The sequence below is a fragment of the Mustela nigripes genome, chromosome 10, assembly GCF_022355385.1.
Source record: "Mustela nigripes isolate SB6536 chromosome 10, MUSNIG.SB6536, whole genome shotgun sequence".
Taxonomy (NCBI): domain Eukaryota; kingdom Metazoa; phylum Chordata; class Mammalia; order Carnivora; family Mustelidae; genus Mustela; species Mustela nigripes.
In genome coordinates, this window is record NC_081566.1 from 23881052 (window position 1) to 23900387 (window position 19336).

The following is a 19336-nucleotide window of genomic DNA, read 5'->3' on the forward strand; positions in this document are numbered from 1 at the left end:
TTGGTGCCTCAGAATGTAGTAAGTATGGAAGCCATGAATAATCAAATTCTTGGGGAAATTTTTTATGTATCAAGAAGAAAAGTCTGGAAATCTTAAGACGGGGTGTGACTGGGCTTACCCATGCAAATAGAAGGGGTGTGTAAATGGTTAGCATATATATCAATCAGCTATGTTTCTATCTTGCTATCCCTCTCCTTTACCTTGCCTTTGTAGGCGTTCAGTTGTTTATTTTTCTAACCATTTCCAGGAAAAGGCACATGAGACTTGTCATGTCCAGAGGGAGGTGGGGGATGGAGTAGAGAGTGGTTACATTAACTGCTCGGCACAGAAAGCAGAAGTTTGTTCTGGAAACTTAAGGGGGAAAAAAATTAAGGAGGATTAATGTCCGGATTCCCCAAATATATTCTAGTTGATCTGGCCTCTAGGTTTTGTAGTGCATGTGTTCTAATTATTCATTCAACACTGATCTGTTCTCAGTGCAAACCCAGGTAGCAGCTCAGCTACCTGCAGAGAAGGAAAAGCCCTCTGTGTGGTCTCCTGACGGGAATGAGTCAAGCCACGTTCTGCTGCCTCACCTCGCCAGAAGCCTCCCAGACTTTTCATTTCATCTTTTCATTTCATTTTAAAGTTGCAGAAAATATTTTTTAGTGGAAATCAGATTTCCTAATGATTCATATACAAAGAACCAGGGAGACAGCTGGGCCGGTGGAAGCCAGACCACTCTAGCCCTCGCCCCTACCTGCTGCGTCTGCTGTCTCTGGATGGCTCTCACTTTGGGAACGGGGCTCTCCCTGGAGGAGGAGGACTGTTGCCGGGACCGGCTCCCGTTCTGCACAGGTTCGGCCACCAGCGCTGCGGACACCACCGACATGCTCCCCGTGCTCCGTAAGGAAGCGCTGTGTGGCAGGGATGGCGGGGCTTTGGCTCGGGCACCTAACCCAGCCTGGTCCATCTTCCGGATGTGGGCCTGCCCGGTGCTGTTCTGCCGCGGCAGAGCAAGAGGGACGTGCCTGTCTGGCACAGTGTGCCGCCTGGAGAAGTCCTCGCTCTGGGTGCTGCGTTTGGTGAAATCTTCCATGCTGCTATTGCTGGGCCCGCTGAGTTTGAAGTCCTCGCTGTTACTTTGGCTTCTGGAACTGGCAGTGCTTAGATTCTCCAAACTGGAATCCACAGAGGCCTTTGGCATTGCTGGAATTGGGTTATTGAGGTGATAGACAGGGTTCTGGAAGGACAAGGGCTGGAGGCTGCCTGGCTGGTTCAGGGCTGGGTGCAGGGGCCTTCTCACTTGGGGGGCGCTCTGGGGAGTGCTCTGGGCCTCCCGCAGTTGTTTGATGCTGGCCACCTGCGTGATGGAAAGCTGGCTTCCCGTCAGGCGCACAGGCACATCAAGCATGACAGACGCGTGCTCCATCTGAGCGGCGTGAGGGTCCTGGAGGTCCATGAGGGAGATGCTCCGGCCATTAGGAAGGCTGCTTTCCTTTTCATCCTTTTCAGAGTAAGTCATGCTCTGGGAGGACGCCTGCTGAACCAGCAATAATGTCTTCCCTCTGAAATAGCTATCTGTGTTGTCCTGGCTTGGAGATTTGAGTTTATGCAAATCACTGTGGAAAAAGAGGGCCCTTAATTACTCTTGAGGCAAATTCAAAACAGTTTTAAGATTTCTCAACCCAAGGCATAAGAACATTCCTGAAGGCTCACAGGCCTAATGTGGAGACTTATGTTGGTTTCTAAACTCAGATTTCATTGTTATAATTCTTAAAAAATCCAATATTTCAGGGCACCTGGGTGGCTCAGTGGGTTAAAGCCTCTGCCTTCAGCTCAGGTCATGATCTCAGGGTCCTGGGATGAAGCCCTGCATCAGGCTCTCTGCTCAACAGGAAGCTGCTTCCCCCTCTCTCTCTGCCTGCCTCTCTGCCTGCTGGTGATCTCTGTCTGTCAAATAAATGAATAAAATCTTAAAAAAAAAAATGTCCAACATTTGTAGTTTCTCTCCAAAGAAAATAACACTGAATAACACTGTGTACACCACTCCATCATTGTTTTCGATTTGTACCAGAATTCCAGTCATTTCCTACTTAGGGTTTACACCCTCTCGAGCTATTCCTATTAAGAGTTAATTGGTTCTGTCTAAACCTTGAAGAGGAGGGAAGAATGCTGTGTGTACAATCAAAAGGGTCCCTGCTAAAGGTCCGAGTCTCCCCAGTCCAGAAAAGAGAGTCAGTCTAAGCATCAACATTGTATCTACCTATCCAGCTGACACAGTCAAAATGATGTTAACAGAGGTTCTCTAGATTTTTGAGTGCTATAATACATGAAAATATAAATGTCATAGAGCCCTTAATCTTCCATTAAGCTGGACCTAGGTTTTTTTTTTTTTTTAATGTTGTTGATTATATTATAACTCTACAATATCATCGTAGAGTCATTCTAGAAAATAAGTATTCTAAATCTTGTGTATTATTATGAAAAACAACTGGATTTATCTCAGGTCACATGATTCTTTCCAATTAATCATGGCTTTCAGGTTTTAAATTCAACAGGTAAGTCAAACAGATTTCTGCCAAATCTTGAAGTATTATCTCTCTCTGAGACAACAGTTTCAAGTCTCATACCTGTCAGTGGGGTCTTCAAATATTTTCTGCAGCCCAGAGGAGAGGCTTCCACTGACATTCGGACTGGAGTTATGCTCAGTGAAGCGCCTCAGTTGCTGTTGTATTGGCGTAGGATTAGTCAGAGACTTGGTAATATCAGCAAGAACTCGAGGGAGAGGTCCCAACTTTGCCACGGTCGCCTGTAGGAAGGAATTTTCACCCTAATTGGATAATAAGCATTGCGACATCCAACAAGGATTGTTTTTGGGACAGCGATGCCCATTGATGGAGGGGTGTAGGTTGGAGGGAAGGGTAGGTGTTTGCATATGGGAGTGGCAGGTTCATAATGCATTGTTATGGAGCAGCAGAACCATGGCGTCGAGATGAATGGAGGCGAAACAAGGTGCAGCAGACATCGAGGAAAGAAAGGAAATAGAAATTAGGATTACGCAAATAAAAATTAAAAGACATGCTCAAAACAACCAAACTATTGCCATTCCAACTAAAATAGGCATGCAAAGCAAACTAAATCTTTGGGAGGCTAGTAGGTCAAGGTCGGGGGTGGGTAGGGGAAGAACCAAACACCTTCTGACCAAAGGACTTCAAGACCAGAGGATTGTCTAGTGTGATGAAACTTCCAAAGAAAAGGCTTCATGTGAGAAAAGAAATGCATGCCAACATACAAGAAGGTGTTGCATTCAGGGGTCCATAGCACTGTAGGGCACGCAGCTGATACTGCCATCCACTATACCATTTACTTTTGGGAACTCAGACCTATTGTCAACTGGGTTTGCGGCCGCATGACAATATATTTTTAAGCAGCAAAATCAGGTAAACTCTCTCTATGGGATATGTCTAAGATTTACTCCTGGTTCCCAGGACCAAACACAGATTAAAAAGGAAAAGGCATGTTGAAATAGCAAAGCCTGTTAAAAAAAGGCCATGACCCTACATCAGCCAGGCCTATTTCACGAGATTACTATATCCGCATCCCACTGATGCGGTTATTCGACAAAGATTCGCTTTTTAGTATTGGCTTGATCCATCTCAATCATTTTTTTCTTTGGGGAATTCTTATTCTCATGGAGTCTTACGGGACTCAACTCTCAGGCAGCTTTACACGGCTGCCTCTTGGTCTCCTGTGTCTTCTCCACAACTGAGACTCTGACTCTGCTCAGATGGGTAGAGTCGCTGCTCAAACACCACTCAAAGACTAGCCTTTACTTGCTCAACTTTCTTGAGCCATGATTCATATTCAAGGAATTGCCCTCAGCACAGCTGCAACTCAAAGTCTAGCTAGCATTTCTACAAGTGAAGAAGGGGTCCTCAAGAATACAAAACAGTTTACTATTTACAAATGGTAGAACACCGTACCATTTACATTGCCTCAGGAAATTGCTTTTTACTAATAGGTCTTACTCCCCCAATTTTTTTTTTTTTGGTTTCTCTCCCCACTTTACTGGGGGGAGTAACCAAATTAGCAACGTTTAACAACACTGTTAAGGATAATAGGAAAATGGAGGGAAACAAATACATTCTTATCACAAAAAAATAACTTTGTCTTCTGAAGTTATTCTAACATACCACCACACCTATTTATGAAGTACCTGTAGCAAATAAAACATCAATAAATAATTATTGTGATAAACCTAGCTCAAGTCTAAGACTACTTTCCATTACAAACTCTATTTTTTTTTGAAAAATTCCAGAAGGAAGAAAATGATTGGCATGGTGTATATTTAGTTATTAATATAATATATAATAAAATTCTTATATACTCAGAAAATAAACGATTAATAGTATTTTCTCTTTTTAAAATTCATATCTGTAGAGAAAGAAAACATTTTCAGATCCCATGTAACCCAGTAGTACTAATAGTTATATCGAACCCTCTAACTTGCATAATAAAAAAAAAAAAAGTCTCATGAGTGAAACAAATTAAACATGAGTGAAACAAATTAAACATGATAATCTCAGTATTTTTCTAAGTCCACACTTCTGTTAGAACTATTATACAAGGTTTCATCATCTTATCCTGCTATATATGAATAAATATGCATTTAGCAATGTTTATGTTGGTTTCTAGGCAAGTTTCTAGGCATGTTATATATAATGTTCTATACATTATTTATTTATAGAAATATACACCCCATTAATTCAAATAATTACTTAAAATATATGTTAATAATTTCATGGCCTTCTAGAATTTCTTGGTTTGTAGGATACATTATTTACTCAGAATTGGTAACTACTTATTCCCAGACTTCTAGCACAAAAAGGTTGCTTTCAACTAGCAGAAAGCACGAATGCTGTCACTCTGTAGATACCCTTTAGAATTGAGGTACGTTAAAGTTCTCTAACTCCCAGCTCCCATTATGCTTCCAACCTACTTTACCTTATCAAGTTGGGAAACTACTTCCCACAGTAAGGAATGCAAAACTGAAAGCTCTCGGCCCAGATCAATGTAACCATCAAAGCCTGGGGTGTTTGAGATGGTGTCTGGATTAGAGATCTCCAAAAGAAAGCGCTTCATTCCACCCCATTCATGCTCTAAAAAATCATTCATGAACGCCATGTATTCTTCTTTGTTACCAAATCTGAGGTAGAGGGAGAGAAAATGGGAAAGGACATGTTTGAGATGTTTGAGTTGACTTTACACTGAAATTTAAATTATTTTTTTAATTTAATTTTTTAAATTTAAGTTCAATTAGCCAACATAGAGTACCTCATTAGTTTCAGATGTCGTATTCACGATTCATCAGTTGCATATAACACCCAGTGCTCATCTCATCATGTGCCCAGTTTTTTATCTTTATGTTGGGGAGGTATGTGACTAATTTATAATCTTTAAGCGCTAAATGTTAAAATATACTTTCTTAATACTGATGTAAAACTCAAACACTTTGCATAGCTTTCTATTCTCTGTTGGCTAAAGCTAAATCTCTCTTTTTTTGGTTATTTAAAGCTCTCTGTAAATAACCTTCATTTGCCTACCAAATGCTCATTAGTATAAACCTTCAATATTGCTAGCTTCTTCAGAGTCTCCCAAATATATATATACCACTTCTCCAAGACTTTGCTCATGCTATTTATTTTCGCTACAGAAGAACTTCTCTTCTTTGTCTATCTAAAGTCCAGGTATTTTCAGGGCCTTGCTTAAGCCCAGAAAACTTCTTCCAAAATAAACTAGAAATAGTTTTTATCAGATTTAACACAAATATGGGTAAATAGGTCTATTTCTGTGTTGGCTCTTAAATAGGGTACACAAAGTTCAAATAGTGCACTTCTAGAAGTCATTACTTATACTAAAAAGTCACTATTTATGCTAGAAAACAATCTGTCTCACTGAAGTTCTAATTTTTTTCTTCAATACACTGCAAATACAGAATCTTGTCCTTTTAGAAACAATGAAAAGCGGCAAGAAAAAGGTGTGAGTGGACACACTCTGTCACCTAAACGTTTCCGCTGTTTATAATTTGAGTGCATTTCCTCCCCAATGGTTTCCTAACTTCCTTTAAAAAAATTTTAAATCTATAGAAAAGCTGAAAGACTATATAACAAACAACCATATGCATTCGTCTATATTAACCAACTGATAACATTGTGCCAAGTTTGCTTTCACTTTCTCTCTCTACACACACTTTTTTTTTTTTGGCTGAACCATTTTAAACTAAGTTGCAGACATAAACTCTAAATACATTAGTGCCCATTTCTCCAGAATAAGGAATAGCTCTTACATAAACCAATGCCATTATCACACTAAAACTTTTAAAAACCATTATCCATAAATCATCTTATATATAGTCCACATTTAATTGTCCCCAAAATGACTTTTATAGATTTTTTTCTAATTCAGATCCACGTAAGATTCGAGCATCCAGTGTTTTTAAATATAGAACAGTCCCTCTCCATCTTTTCAATTTTTCATGACATTGACTTTTTCTGAAGGGCCCAGGTCAATTGTCTTAGATAATGTAAACACTTAGTTTGTCAGATGTTTTATGTACTTGGGTTTTTATTTTAACATATTTCTGGAATAACAGCATATATATTTTCTAGTATCCTTTTTCATTTCTGCTCAAGTTAATAGCACTTTTGATTGAGTACAATTATATCTTCATCATTTACCATATTACTGGATATATCTACTGAATGTACATAGCACGGGCTATTTAAGCACTCCTTTAAAATGAATTATTAAGCCGTTCCTTCTTTTTTCCTTATTTTTAATACCACCACAATGAAAATCTTGTACAATGAGTAATGAAGCTCCCCACTCCCATCCAAATTTTAGGTGTCATGTATTTTTTAAAACAATGTTTTTAAAAAAGTGCTTCTGGTAGTGACACCTACTTGGCAAAGTTAGCCAGGTTCTGAATGACCTTGGCAATCAGAGTCAGGGTGCGAGATGTGCGGTCATCAGGATACTCCTGCATAAGGTTGAAGAGACTGGGGGACATGATGGCAGGGCACAGGAAACGGAGAAACAATGAGGCACTGATGAGCCGCTCACTGATGTCCTGCTTGCCGCGGGTCAGGCACTGCTGCTTCCATGATGCAAACACTTCTTTCAACTCACGAGGGAAAACACTGGGGAAGGAAAAAGATCAAACCTCTAAATATGAAAGTAGCGTAATGCAAGAAAACACAAGTGATCCCATTCTGGCCCAGCACGCCTCTGCTCTAGAGACAGGCTAAGACGAGAGCTTAGTAGAGAGAATTCTGCCTGATTCATAGCTTACAGTTGGTGGAAAATTGACCAAAGTCCAGATGGAGCCTGTAAACCCAAAGCTACAAAACTCAGGGATTAGTGTAAATTTAGTTTTGCAAAGTGGGAAAATGGCATGAGGCTCCTGACTAAACCATCTGGTTTAACAGAGCATACCATAATCTCTCTAAAGAGTGTTCAGCAAAACTCTTCCAAAATCTCACCAATCGCTGGAGCAATGCAAAGATCATTAACACAACTGTTTAACACTAATAAATATTTTAGAAAGCCACTCAAATACTTTTGGTATTAGGGGAAATACTGTATTTATTCAGGTACTGCTGCTTACAGTAGGGATTTGGATTTTAGAGAGGGGACTCCATCAGGGAAACCTTCCATCTTCCCCCAAGCCCTTCCTTTGGCTGGGAAAGGCTACCGTTAGCACTGCGATGACTTCCGCATGGAGGGCGCTGAGCTCCACGAGCAGGGGCTAACTCGAGGACACCTGCTCACCAGTAGGAGTTGATGATCTTGCAGAAAGCCAGCTCACAGCACATCTTCAGGTTGCTCTGATGGTCTATCAGTTCGCTTGAGGAACACTTGCTGGGATCTACTTCACAGTTCTCATCGGACTCGTACAAAGCTTTGATGAACTCCCCTGTTTGAAGAGAGAAGATGACAAGTAGTACAACTATGAAGAGTTATTCTGTCCTCTTGAACAGAATAAAAGGATTCTGGATTTCTGTTCTTAACGTAGAATGGGAATTTCTTTCCGAGACCTCACATGGAGGGCACAAAGGATTGTTACCGCTTTAGAACCCAAGGGTTACTGCCTCCCATTTGCCATGTTTATTTTCCTCATCCTGGAAGTGGAAAAACTGCAGTAAGTAACATCACCATCATGGTATTTATAAGAATGATACTACTTTAAACAACGATATGACTTTAAATCTATTCTCTAAAACCATGAATATATTTTATTAGCAGGAACTCATTATTTGTTACAAGGCCCTTCTACCAGGGTGAATAATGTTATTTTAGAAGAAAAAAGAACCCAAGCTTGATTGAACAGCCAACCTAAGTGTTTAGTGCTAAAGCTGGTGCCAAACACAGATTCGAGTAACGGTCTCTAGACTTACTTCTTGTGAAGGGGACAGACCTTCATCAGAGCACAAAATTGTAGCAGAACATTTCTTCATATAATGTTTGTCCAGAGAAATTTAGTTTAGAAGCACTGTTCATATACTCCCTCCTCTGGAGAGATATGCCCATATTCCCTAAAAGAACAAATCCTTACCTTCCCTGTTCATCCTCCACTATTCACTATACCTTATGTATGTTCTAGTGTTCCATGTCTCACGCTGCAGGGGATTATCTGTTCACATGTCTGTCCCATGGTCACGTCTCTGGGATAAATACCCTTGGGGGTCAGAGGTCAGCTTCAACTCATGCTTGAATTTCCAGCCTATCAAATAGCTCCCGAAGCACTGAAGATGCTCAATATTTACCAAAGATGATTGTATATATTCTTAGGTTTTTAGAGGTCTTAATGACAGAGGAGTGGATTTTGCAACGATCCCTTCAAATCTGCTTATCTCTCTCAAGGTTCAGCCTAGTTCTTCTCTTTCTTTTTTTAAGATTTTATTTATTGAATTGACAGAGAGATAGCACAAGAAGGAAGAGCAACAGGCAGAGGGAGGGAGAAGCAGGCTCTCCGTGAGTAGGGGGCCCAATGTGGGGCTCGATTCTTGGACTCTGGGATCATGACCTGAGCCAAAGGCAGATGCTTAACTGACTGAGCCACCCCGGTGGCCAAAATGGCAACTTTGAACTAAATTTTCTCTGGAATTCTTCAAGCAGCCTGGAAACAGTATCTATTTTTTTTCCCCAAAGTGTATGTATATTTCACTAAACTTTAATTATACTGAGTGTTCAGCTGTCCTTATTAATTTTTTGGTTTACTGAGACTTCACTGTGAAGCCTCTTTATAGAATAATTATTATAAAACCTTTCTCAATTGTAGTATTAGAGGCTCCTGCCACAGTAAGTACAGTTTCATATGAAAATAATTGAATTCTTCTCAGGCAACTGAAAATTGTGCAGTTCTTCAGGGTTACTACTTGAAAAATCACATTACTATCTCAAACCATATAAAATCAGTCTGAATTTACACTGGCTCCAAGACACTGTTGGTTGTTTTCAAAATAGCGTTTCTCTCAGAAAAGTAAAATATGGGAGAAGAGACAGCTATTGAGCATCTAGGATATTAAGGCTAACTAGAAATTGGGAAGTTAAGCAGGAAGAAGACAGTAGAATCTCCATCCTGAAGCATCTTACACTTAATTTTGTTTATGCTTTTGGAAGCAGCAGCCATTTTCACTACCCCGGTCTCTGCTCTTGGGTTATAAATATGATAATAGAGATCTATGTGGGGTTATTTGAGTTTCTTCTCATGGTCACTGAATTTTCATGTCTCATTTAGCCCATCAGCTATTTAGTTATTCTCTCTCATATCATAGCACTTGCATCCACTTTTCACTTTGGAAATTATTTATTTGGAAATCTTGTGTATTAGTACACTGAATGGCAGAACATAGATTTTGATTTTTAAGAAGTAGTAGTTAGTAACACATATTTACCCCTACGTCCACAGAATGGAGACTACGATTTGAGATGTTTCATCATTGCCTTTTATAAGGCAATGCAAATCATTAAAGCAAGCCATGAGATAATACTTTATATGACTGTAATAAGCTCTTCAGGTGAGACTATGAACCTCTCTGTAACTTTCCCAATATCAGTGAAAATCCACTTTCACTATTCTTACAAATTCCCATTATATCTTAAACTAAAGCACATGACTTAGAGAAGAGAATATGAAGCTAGGAAGAAGGAAGAGAAAAAATTTACTTCTGCAGAGTAGGGATTAATCACTGCTACAGTGAGTCCACTTCATGTAAACACAGTGGGCCCATTTCTTTGGCAGTCATTCACACCATAGCCCGAACAGCCTGGTTCCTGTCCTCCTGATAGCAGTCCCAGCCGCCACCAGTGCTCTTTACGTTGCCAAATGCAGTAGTTTTTTTCTTCTTAATCTCTGCCTTCCTCAATCTCTGACTTTACCGATGTTTTCGTGTCTTTCGGTGTCTAGGACTATTTTCTTGGTTTCCTTGTTTTCCATGTGTGCATGTGTGCTTTCTCTTTGTGATCACTTCCTGTTCCCCCTCTTCCTTCTGTCTGTATCATAAACCTAGGTGGACTGGAAGATCTGTAGCGTCACTTATCCCTCCACATAGGTAACTCGGTCCAAAATTTCCAAGAGACACCTAGACAGATGTCTTGGAATTTCTCACCTAGAACCCCTGGGATTTCCTATTAGAACTTCAAATTGAATACCTACAAAATGGAAATACTCACTTTTCATCTCTCAAGCCTACTACTTCTGTGTTCTTTATTTCTGCCAAGAATCGCATCATCCTTCTAGTAACTCAAGGTCCAACATCCATTGTGGTATCTGGTCTCCACCGCCTGCTCTGGCCCATTCTCACAAATTGACAAGCTGCCATGTCCCATCAGCTCCACTTCTTTAATATTTCTCAGACCCCCTTTCCTCTTACTCTTGGTGATTCCCATCATTCAGAGGCTCCTGATTTTTGGCCTTCCTTCTTACAATGGCTTCTTAACTGGTCTCTGTTTTCAGTCGCTTTCTTCACCAACACATGTTAATCATTTTGGTAAACTAATTCTGTTGAAAATACCCTGCTCAGGACTTGCAGTGGCTCAGCAGTGATTACTGTAAAATCTGAACTCTTCAGCCTGGCATTCAAGGCTCTCAACAAATTGGTTCTCATTGTTCTTCTAATCTTTGTTATTGCTATTGACTTGTCTGTTTCATTTCATTTTTCAGCTAATTAATTTTATTTCATACATGTCTGGTTCTCTCATACCTTTATATCTTTTTGTCCCTGTGGTTCTTTCCTTATGCTAATTCCTACTACTTTCCTTGTCCAATATCTGTTTTTATATAACCCTTCTAATTCTTCAAGCCACACACACACAGTTTATACATCTTACACGTGAAATTCCATCAGCTAGAATTAATTCTTTGGAAAAACACAGAATCTCCCTCTCTCCCTTTTTATAGGGATACCCTTACCTTATCTCCCCATTTTATAAACTCCTTGAGAGCAAAAATCGGTCTATTCATTCAACATAACTTACTGTCTACTCTTGACCATCACATGTGACTACTGAGCACTTGAAATGGGGCTAGTGCAAACTGGAATATGTAACAAAAGTGAAACACAAACCAAATTTTAAAGAGTTTGCATGAAAAAAAGTAATGTGCCTCACTAATAATTTTTATACTGATAACCGGCTAAATAATATTTGGATGTACTGGGTTAAGTATAATGTTATTAAAATTAATTTTACCTGTTTCTCTTTACCCTTTTTATACTGTGACCACCCGGGAATTTAAATTACTCACATGTGACTCATATTATGTTTGTGTATGATGGTGCTGCTCTACATTCTGTGGGAAATACTAGGGATATAAAGATAAAAGGAATGACTATGTTCTTCAAGAAACTCAATGTCATGATGTATGTCACCCAGCACAGTGCATTACTCTAGTGGTTTTAATGCCTGAATTTCATGACCAGATCTGGAATTCCAGGTTAGTGCCTAGTCAGCAAGAACTACTGAATGGGGAGCCCCTGGGTGGCTCAGTGGGTGTAAAGCCTCTGCCTTTGGCTCAGGTCATGATGCCAGGGTCCTGGAATCGAGCCCCATATCAGGCTCTCTGCTCAGCGGGGAGCCTGCTTCCCTTCCTCTCTCTCTGCCTGCCTCTCTGCCTACTTGTGATCTCTGTCAAGTAAATAAACAAAAAAAATCTAAAAAAAACCCCCACACCAAACCAACAAACAAAAAAAAAACCAAACTACTGACTGGGCAAAATTCTAGCAATCCTGCAGGCAGAAATTGGGAGTTAAGGGAACTCGCAAAAGTTTTTAACCTTTGATACATGATAACAAATGTTAACACTTTCAAGGTTTAGGTAATATATTTATATAGTAACGTAAATCATCAATACTTCGGGGGAAACAGGTACCCTCAGATCTAGTAGTGACATCCACTTACATTGTGTGTCTTAGTGTCAGGAACTTAGGGCCCTGGGGGTAGCTGCATATGTTGATGAGCTTTCTCCTTCTGTACATATTGTAATAAATCAACGTGTAATAAAGCAGTACCACTTGTGAGTACTACTACAGAGAAACTTACAGCTGGAACTCAAACTTTAACACTCTAGTCAGCTAGAATTAAGCAATATGCTGAATTTGAGTTCAATTTGTTTGTCCTATGAGGGTGAAATAACTGAAAAGCAAAGAAAACAATGTGCTTCTTCTCCATACCCAGTGCGTCGTGAAGATACTGTTGTCCCACCAACTTGAGGTACTCCTCAATAGATTTGGTGGCAATGGTGTTCTCTCTGAAAATCAAGACGTCGTGCTCTCCACAGCGATCCACCTCGGACATCACTAAGTCGGTGAGAAAATCCTGGTGGCAAATGTTCAATCAGGCACAAAGCAAATGAATAAATAATATGCGCTACAAGAAACCGATGAAATATCAGACATCCTGAGAATGCTGCTTTAAGACTAAAGCTGCATGATTCATTTGGAAAAAAAAAAACAAAAGTCAATTGGAATAAAAGCTATCACCGGCCCTAGGTTTAAAATTCTGCCAAAGGTTTTCCATCATACTTTTGATAAAGACCATACGTCTATATGCGGCCCACAAGTTCCTCTATTTTCTGGTTTTCGTCCACCTTCCCAGCATCCTTGTATACCCATTGTCTCTATACTCCATTCCAGCCACAAGGCCCTCAAACACCACCAAGCCCCTTCTAACATAGGATGCTGTTTATTAGCCACAAAGCCTCGCAAATGCTGTTCCCAGTTCTGCCTCACTCCTACCGTCGCTCCTGCCCTCACTCTCATGGAGTTAATTCCTCAAATCCTTTGATTCTAGTTTGTACCTCATTTCCTCAGTGAGGCCTTCTCTGAACCAGCATCAGTCAGGTCTCCTATTCCCCACTCTCACAGTCTCATATTTATTTTTTTCTCTGCATTTCTCACTGTAATCACACATATTTTTCTGTAAGAATTTGACCCCACGAGGCCAAAGACAGTGTCTATTTTTAGTCATTCTAGATCTTCACTATTAGTTTCTGGTACATATAAGGTGCTCAATATATCAGAGTTATAAACTGGTCCATGCTGTCAACATGGAATTTCTTAAACTTAACACTTGAACTCATCTTCTAGGCTAATTATCTATCTATCTATTCATCTATCAATCCCCATCCATCTATATACACATTCACCCAGAAAAAAGGCATAAAGAGAAATAAAGTCCTTAAGAATAGCTTGTTAGTTCCTCAATCATCTTAAAGATTAACTTGATGTAAAAGTCAATGTTTATTGTTATTTAGTTTAAATGTAGTAACATCATATTTGGAGTGTTATATATTTCAGTCTCCAAAACCAAAAACAAAGGAAATATGCTGACTTACTTTTACTTTAAAATTAAGCATTTTGAACAGTAATGGGATTTACTCTGGGGCAGCTCAACAAAGTAAGAGTTACAAATGTAGGAATCACTACTACAACTCATGTACTAAGGAACAGGAGGAAACTTATGGGGGTGATGAATAACATTTTGTGTCTTGACTGTGTGGTTTTCGTGGGTGCATAATATGTCAAAATTCACTGCACTTTCCACTTAAAATGGGTGTATTGTATATAAACTGTACCCAATAAAATTGTTTAAAAATATCCTATATATATACATGATATGGATATATATATATATATATATATATATATATAATACATATATATCTTGAGCCTTAAGCAATGGAAGAGCAGAATGACCATATCCATACATATTCAAAGATGAAATTCAAACTTCAATGGCACTTCACCCCAAACTCATATGCATTTGTAATACTAAAAAACTCAAAATTATTATCAAAACACTCAACTACAAAAATGATAATCATAGGAAGGCAGTTAGATAAGGGACTATATATTGAGAATACTCATATATTATTATGATTTGTATCAAGAAATCTTAAAAACACTTGCTTTTATTATTTGGTTCTAAATAAATTATTCTAGCTGTGAACTCTAGATCTAAAATACGATTTTACCATGATCCATTTCATTGACTCTAATGAAGACTCAGCCTAGCGAATACACCGCATAGAGATGGTAATTATCATAGTTTGGGCTGATCAAAGACTATCAGCTGGTTGGTTTTCTTCATATAATTAGCATATTTCTCTTTTTTCCATCTTCCTGAATTTTTACTTCTATCCAGGATGAAATGAGGTTAAGACTATCATGAAACAGCTGCTAATCAAAACCCTTTACATGAAGACTCTTGTTGATGCCTACCATGCTTCTGGAATGCCTCCTTCTGTGACTAGGGAATGGAGTCATCAGATAATCTTAACTTAAAATATAGTGAGGAATATAACCATCATACAGCACACTCTGGAATTAAAGATAATCTTGAATACACTACGGGATTAGCACACCAATTGTACCATTTCTTTGGTCAGAAAATAAAGAGCTAGCCCTGATATCTATGTTTCATGCAAATGGACTTTAAAATAAATATCTGCTGGTTTCTCCATGTTACTTCTTTGTTTTGTAATCCCCAATTCCTGGATATACTACTACTACTAATAGGCTTCCTTCCTAAAAATTTTTTTTTAATCATTAGCAAAGCATTCTTCTCCAATTTAGATCTCTGCATGAAACACAGTATATATATACTTCTTCATAAAAGGGAAGAGATGTTGGGTAATGCAGCCCTCCTTTTTCACTTACCTTGGCTCTGCCAGTACTTTGAAGAATGTGCACTAAGGCACAGGCCAACTCCTCTTTATTTCTCACACTGATTACTGGTTCAAGGACAGAACACAGCATGGTGTAGTTGCTGGTGACAAATTCTGCGAATTCCTTGTATTGCTCCATAGGCAGAATGGTGATAGTTTGGAAACGTGATTTAATTCGAATAGAAGGTCCTCCTGTCTTTCCTTTGTTGGGTGTAGGGGTACTCACTGGGTACCATTTTTCTACAAATTGGCGACCAGTCACACTGGCAGTGGGAATGTTGACTAGCCCTACATAATTATTCTTGTCTTTTTTTTTCTTTTTTTCCACATCTTTATAAATGTGAACTGTGATGCTATGAAGAGGTGGAAGGCTGTAGAATTCAAAATGTTCACCCCAGAAAATATTATCTGCTTTGGTCTTGCTGGTTGTACGAGCAAAGAGGGTATCATCAAGGCACAGTTCACAGAAATATTTCTTTTTAGGGGCAAGGTCCTTGGCTTCAATGATCCACAAACGAAGAACATTTTCAGCTCGTCTGCAATTGTCCTATAATAAAGCAACAAAGTTGAGTTGGAAAGTTGAAGTCCTAGAAAAACAACATTTTAATTTTAAAGTAGGTGATATTGACCATGCACTTTATCAAGGGCAGTCATTAAATAATGAAAGGGATTCTTTCTCTTTGTTCAGGAAAATAGCAAGCTCTAAATAAGAAGATAACAGAATCTTAGCCTCATACAGTCAATTTACTTGGGTTAAAAAAAATATCCTGTAATGTAAGTCCTAAAAGGCCAGCCTAGTGGCAACTGGCCCAGTTTCTGCAAATAAAAGAAGAGATAAGTAGTTAAGAAACTAATGTTCTAGTCCCACTTCTGTCATGCACCAGCTTCTCACCTGGGCTCGTCATGTAACTTGTGAGTCTTCTTACCCACATGGGTAAAATCACAATAATATCTGCAATAAGATTATTTTGAGTGTAAAATGGCATAACATGTAAGTAAAAATTAAGGTGTGATTGCCGCATTTACCTTCTATCAACTTATTGCTTACAGAGGTGTACATTTTTTAGACACTCAAAGCCACTATTACCTTATTTGGTTGAACTGTCCTACGAAGGTTTTCCATCCACTTATCTCTCTCTGAAGCGGAGTTACAACTGAAGCATTTACTTCCACTTAAATATGTAACCTTCAACATAAAGATTAGAGATAAGGCAAAGGAAACGGATTTGGGGGCTCTATCTTTGTCATTCTAACCTTGTGAGTTACAAATGTGCTATGAACCCAAATTGTAACGTACAAAACCAAAATGATACCTGGTGGTTCCATGACGTCTCTATTCTACATCTACATCTGCTTTTTTTTTTCTCTCATGGAGGGAGCATTCACACTCATTTCCAGGTAGGAGAACAAAAGCCACTGAGAATTCAGGTCAGAACCTAAAACTGGCCTTCAGTTCAGAAAGATCAATATTAAGAACCTTCCAGGCCACATATTCAAATACTTGCGAACAAATATGCTCGATATAACTGAAAATGCAAGGGAACCTCTAAATAGCTTATCAAATTTCTTGGAACTGCCTTCACTATAATATTACAGAAAGGGTATTCTATGAAAGTGAGAAGAGTTAGCAGTACTGAATTAATGTCTTTGGAACCCATTTCTTCTCCACTAGGCAACAAGCTTGTCCATTTCCAGTTATCGATCACTATTATCACTGTCCTTTAAAAATGAACATGCTCTCTATATACTCAGAACCTAACACTGGGCCTGGTATGCAGTCTGTTGAACTGAGGTCCACAAATAGGGGAAAATTCACATGACTTTGGTAAAAAAAGAACACCAATAAATGGCCTGTCCAAATAGTTTGAATGTGCTCACATATTAATTCAATCCACACTTACAAACTAGTGAATGAGATCAGATTATGCATGCTGTTCAATATGGTAGCTACTAGCCACGTGTGGCTACGTGAACCCCTGAAATGCAGCTAGTCCAAAACGAGATGTATTGTAAATATAAAATACACATCACGTACACATTTTGAATACTTAGCTTAAAACACAAAAAGGATATAAAAAATTCTCACTGATAATTTTATATTAGTTACATGTTAAAATGATACTTGGGTTTAATAAAATTTTAGATTTTAGATTTCATATTTGGTTAGTTTATATTTCTGTTGGATAGGGTGGATCCATAAGAACAGGAATCAAACACCTTTCAACTTCTACACCATCTATCACAGCATTCATATTAGTCAGTCATTCATATTAGTCACTAAATTCACGCTAGTTAACCAAATCTTAATCTGAACAATTATACATACATACATATATAATTATGTAATATAATATATATGGATCTGTTTACATATGTGTAGTTTTTTTTTATTAAAGATTTTATTTATTTGACAGACAGAGATCACAAGTAGGCAGAGAGGCAGGAAGAGAGAGAGAACGGGAAGCAGGCTCCCTGCTGAGCAGAGAGCCAGACACAGGGCTCAATCCCAGGACCCAGGGATCATGACCTGAGCCGAAGGTAGAGGCTTTAACCCACTGAGCCACCCAGGCACCCCTATATATGTAGTTTTAAACTTTAAATTACAAAATTGGTCAATTGTGTACATTTAGTTTTAGAGGGAGAAATTACCTTAGAAAAAGTGATGGTCATAATTTATTGGTGAAGAGCAATTTATTCATTAAAGAAATCAGGCACCTGCAATGTGCCAGGGACTGGACTGTGTGCAAGGGATTATAAAAATAAATAAGACAAGGTCTCAGATCTTGAACTGCCGAGGTTGTACTTAGAAAAATTATGGTTTTGGTCAATCTTCTCAAAGAATCATTAAAATTGGGGACTTAGGTCTTCAGGAGAAAGATAAACAGTGGGTGTTATTTTTATCAAAACTAAAAAATTACTGAACCTAGGAAAAAATAAATGAAAGAATAAAAAATTTAAAAAGGGAAAAGAGCCTATAAAATGAAAATACTAACTTAGTAAATTATTGTTAGACTTGTGACCTCTGCCGAGAATAGAATAAGAACCCATTATTTTGAAAGCAGACTAGGCCAAAAGGAATGAAAAACTATCAATAACTGTAGTGACCAATATAATTAGATTAATAAATTACCAACTTTCTTCCTAAAAGTAGGCAATTTTCAGCAAGTGAAAGTCACTTAAGATGATCAAATCATTGATACCACCCACAGTAAAGAAATCATAAAATTACTGGCTAGAAAATCTGTTTGGTTAACCTCTCTTCCTTCTTTCTATGCTTTTTACCTCAAAGCAGAAGTCTTGCCCAAGGATGCTACTATGGAGTGGTTTCACTGACACAGGCTCTCCTCTGCCTAGATCCAGACATTCCACCGCACTGCAAGGGCTCAGCAAGGACTCATGGGAACGCGACTCTTTTAGTTTAGGCAGACCTCGAGCCCTAAAAGTAGAAGAATATATTTTAGACCGTGTAACTCCTTGGCCAACAAGAAAATGAAGTACTGATGCACTGGAGGTTAACAACAAATGTATAAATTCCCAAGGGAAATGTAAATAAGGGGCAAATTAATAGTTAATCCATGATAATCACAGTAGCCATATTCACATGGCACATATAAACCACATACATATTTGTGTGTGTACACATACACACACTTTTTCAGTACAATATAAAAACACAACTTTACCAGTCTCGAGGGAGTTCAAAAAAACTCTACTACAAACATTGTTTTTATCTTCATTCCCATCTTGAAGATGAAGAAATACATACTATTCAAGGTAGCTTACATATTCTTTTTTCAGGCAAAGGTATTATCAAAAGTTGTTTTCTTTCTTTCTTTTTTTATTGTCATAGCTTGAACCTCTTCTCTCTTTGATGAAATAGTGGTGGGTGAACCCTCATTCTGTTTCTTTCTGTTTTGGCAGAATAAACACATTCACACAAACAGTCAAAGCCAAACTTTTCAGCACAAGACCCTGCCTTTCAAAAGATCTGATTTCCATCTCAATGTGGAATTCTTTTCTGGCGAGCATTTGGTCATATCCATGCTTTACTGTATAAACATGAATAAAGAATAAAATGCCTTGAAGAAACCTCCCACTCTCAAAAAAAATGTTCAAACTCTCATCTAG

General features: G+C 38.6%; 1 protein-coding gene across 8 annotated transcripts in view; it reads right to left on the bottom strand.

Annotated features, from left to right (window-relative positions):
- Window positions 1–19336, bottom strand: part of RASAL2 (RAS protein activator like 2) — a 361328-nt gene that overhangs the window by 22802 nt on the left and 319190 nt on the right. For 6 of the 8 annotated variants that reach the window (XM_059412834.1, XM_059412832.1, XM_059412831.1 and 3 more), the window contains 9 exons: window positions 18491–18644; window positions 16296–16394; window positions 15201–15755; window positions 12714–12858; window positions 7813–7957; window positions 6945–7181; window positions 4987–5188; window positions 2613–2812; window positions 740–1601 (listed from right to left, as the gene is read on the bottom strand). In XM_059412834.1, the coding sequence (XP_059268817.1) occupies window positions 740–1601; window positions 2613–2812; window positions 4987–5188; window positions 6945–7181; window positions 7813–7957; window positions 12714–12858; window positions 15201–15755; window positions 16296–16394; window positions 18491–18644 (2599 nt within the window). The remainder of the gene's footprint in view (window positions 1–739; window positions 1602–2612; window positions 2813–4986; window positions 5189–6944; window positions 7182–7812; window positions 7958–12713; window positions 12859–15200; window positions 15756–16295; window positions 16395–18490; window positions 18645–19336) is intronic. The other 2 variants (XM_059412833.1, XM_059412830.1) reach the window with 1 other exon arrangement.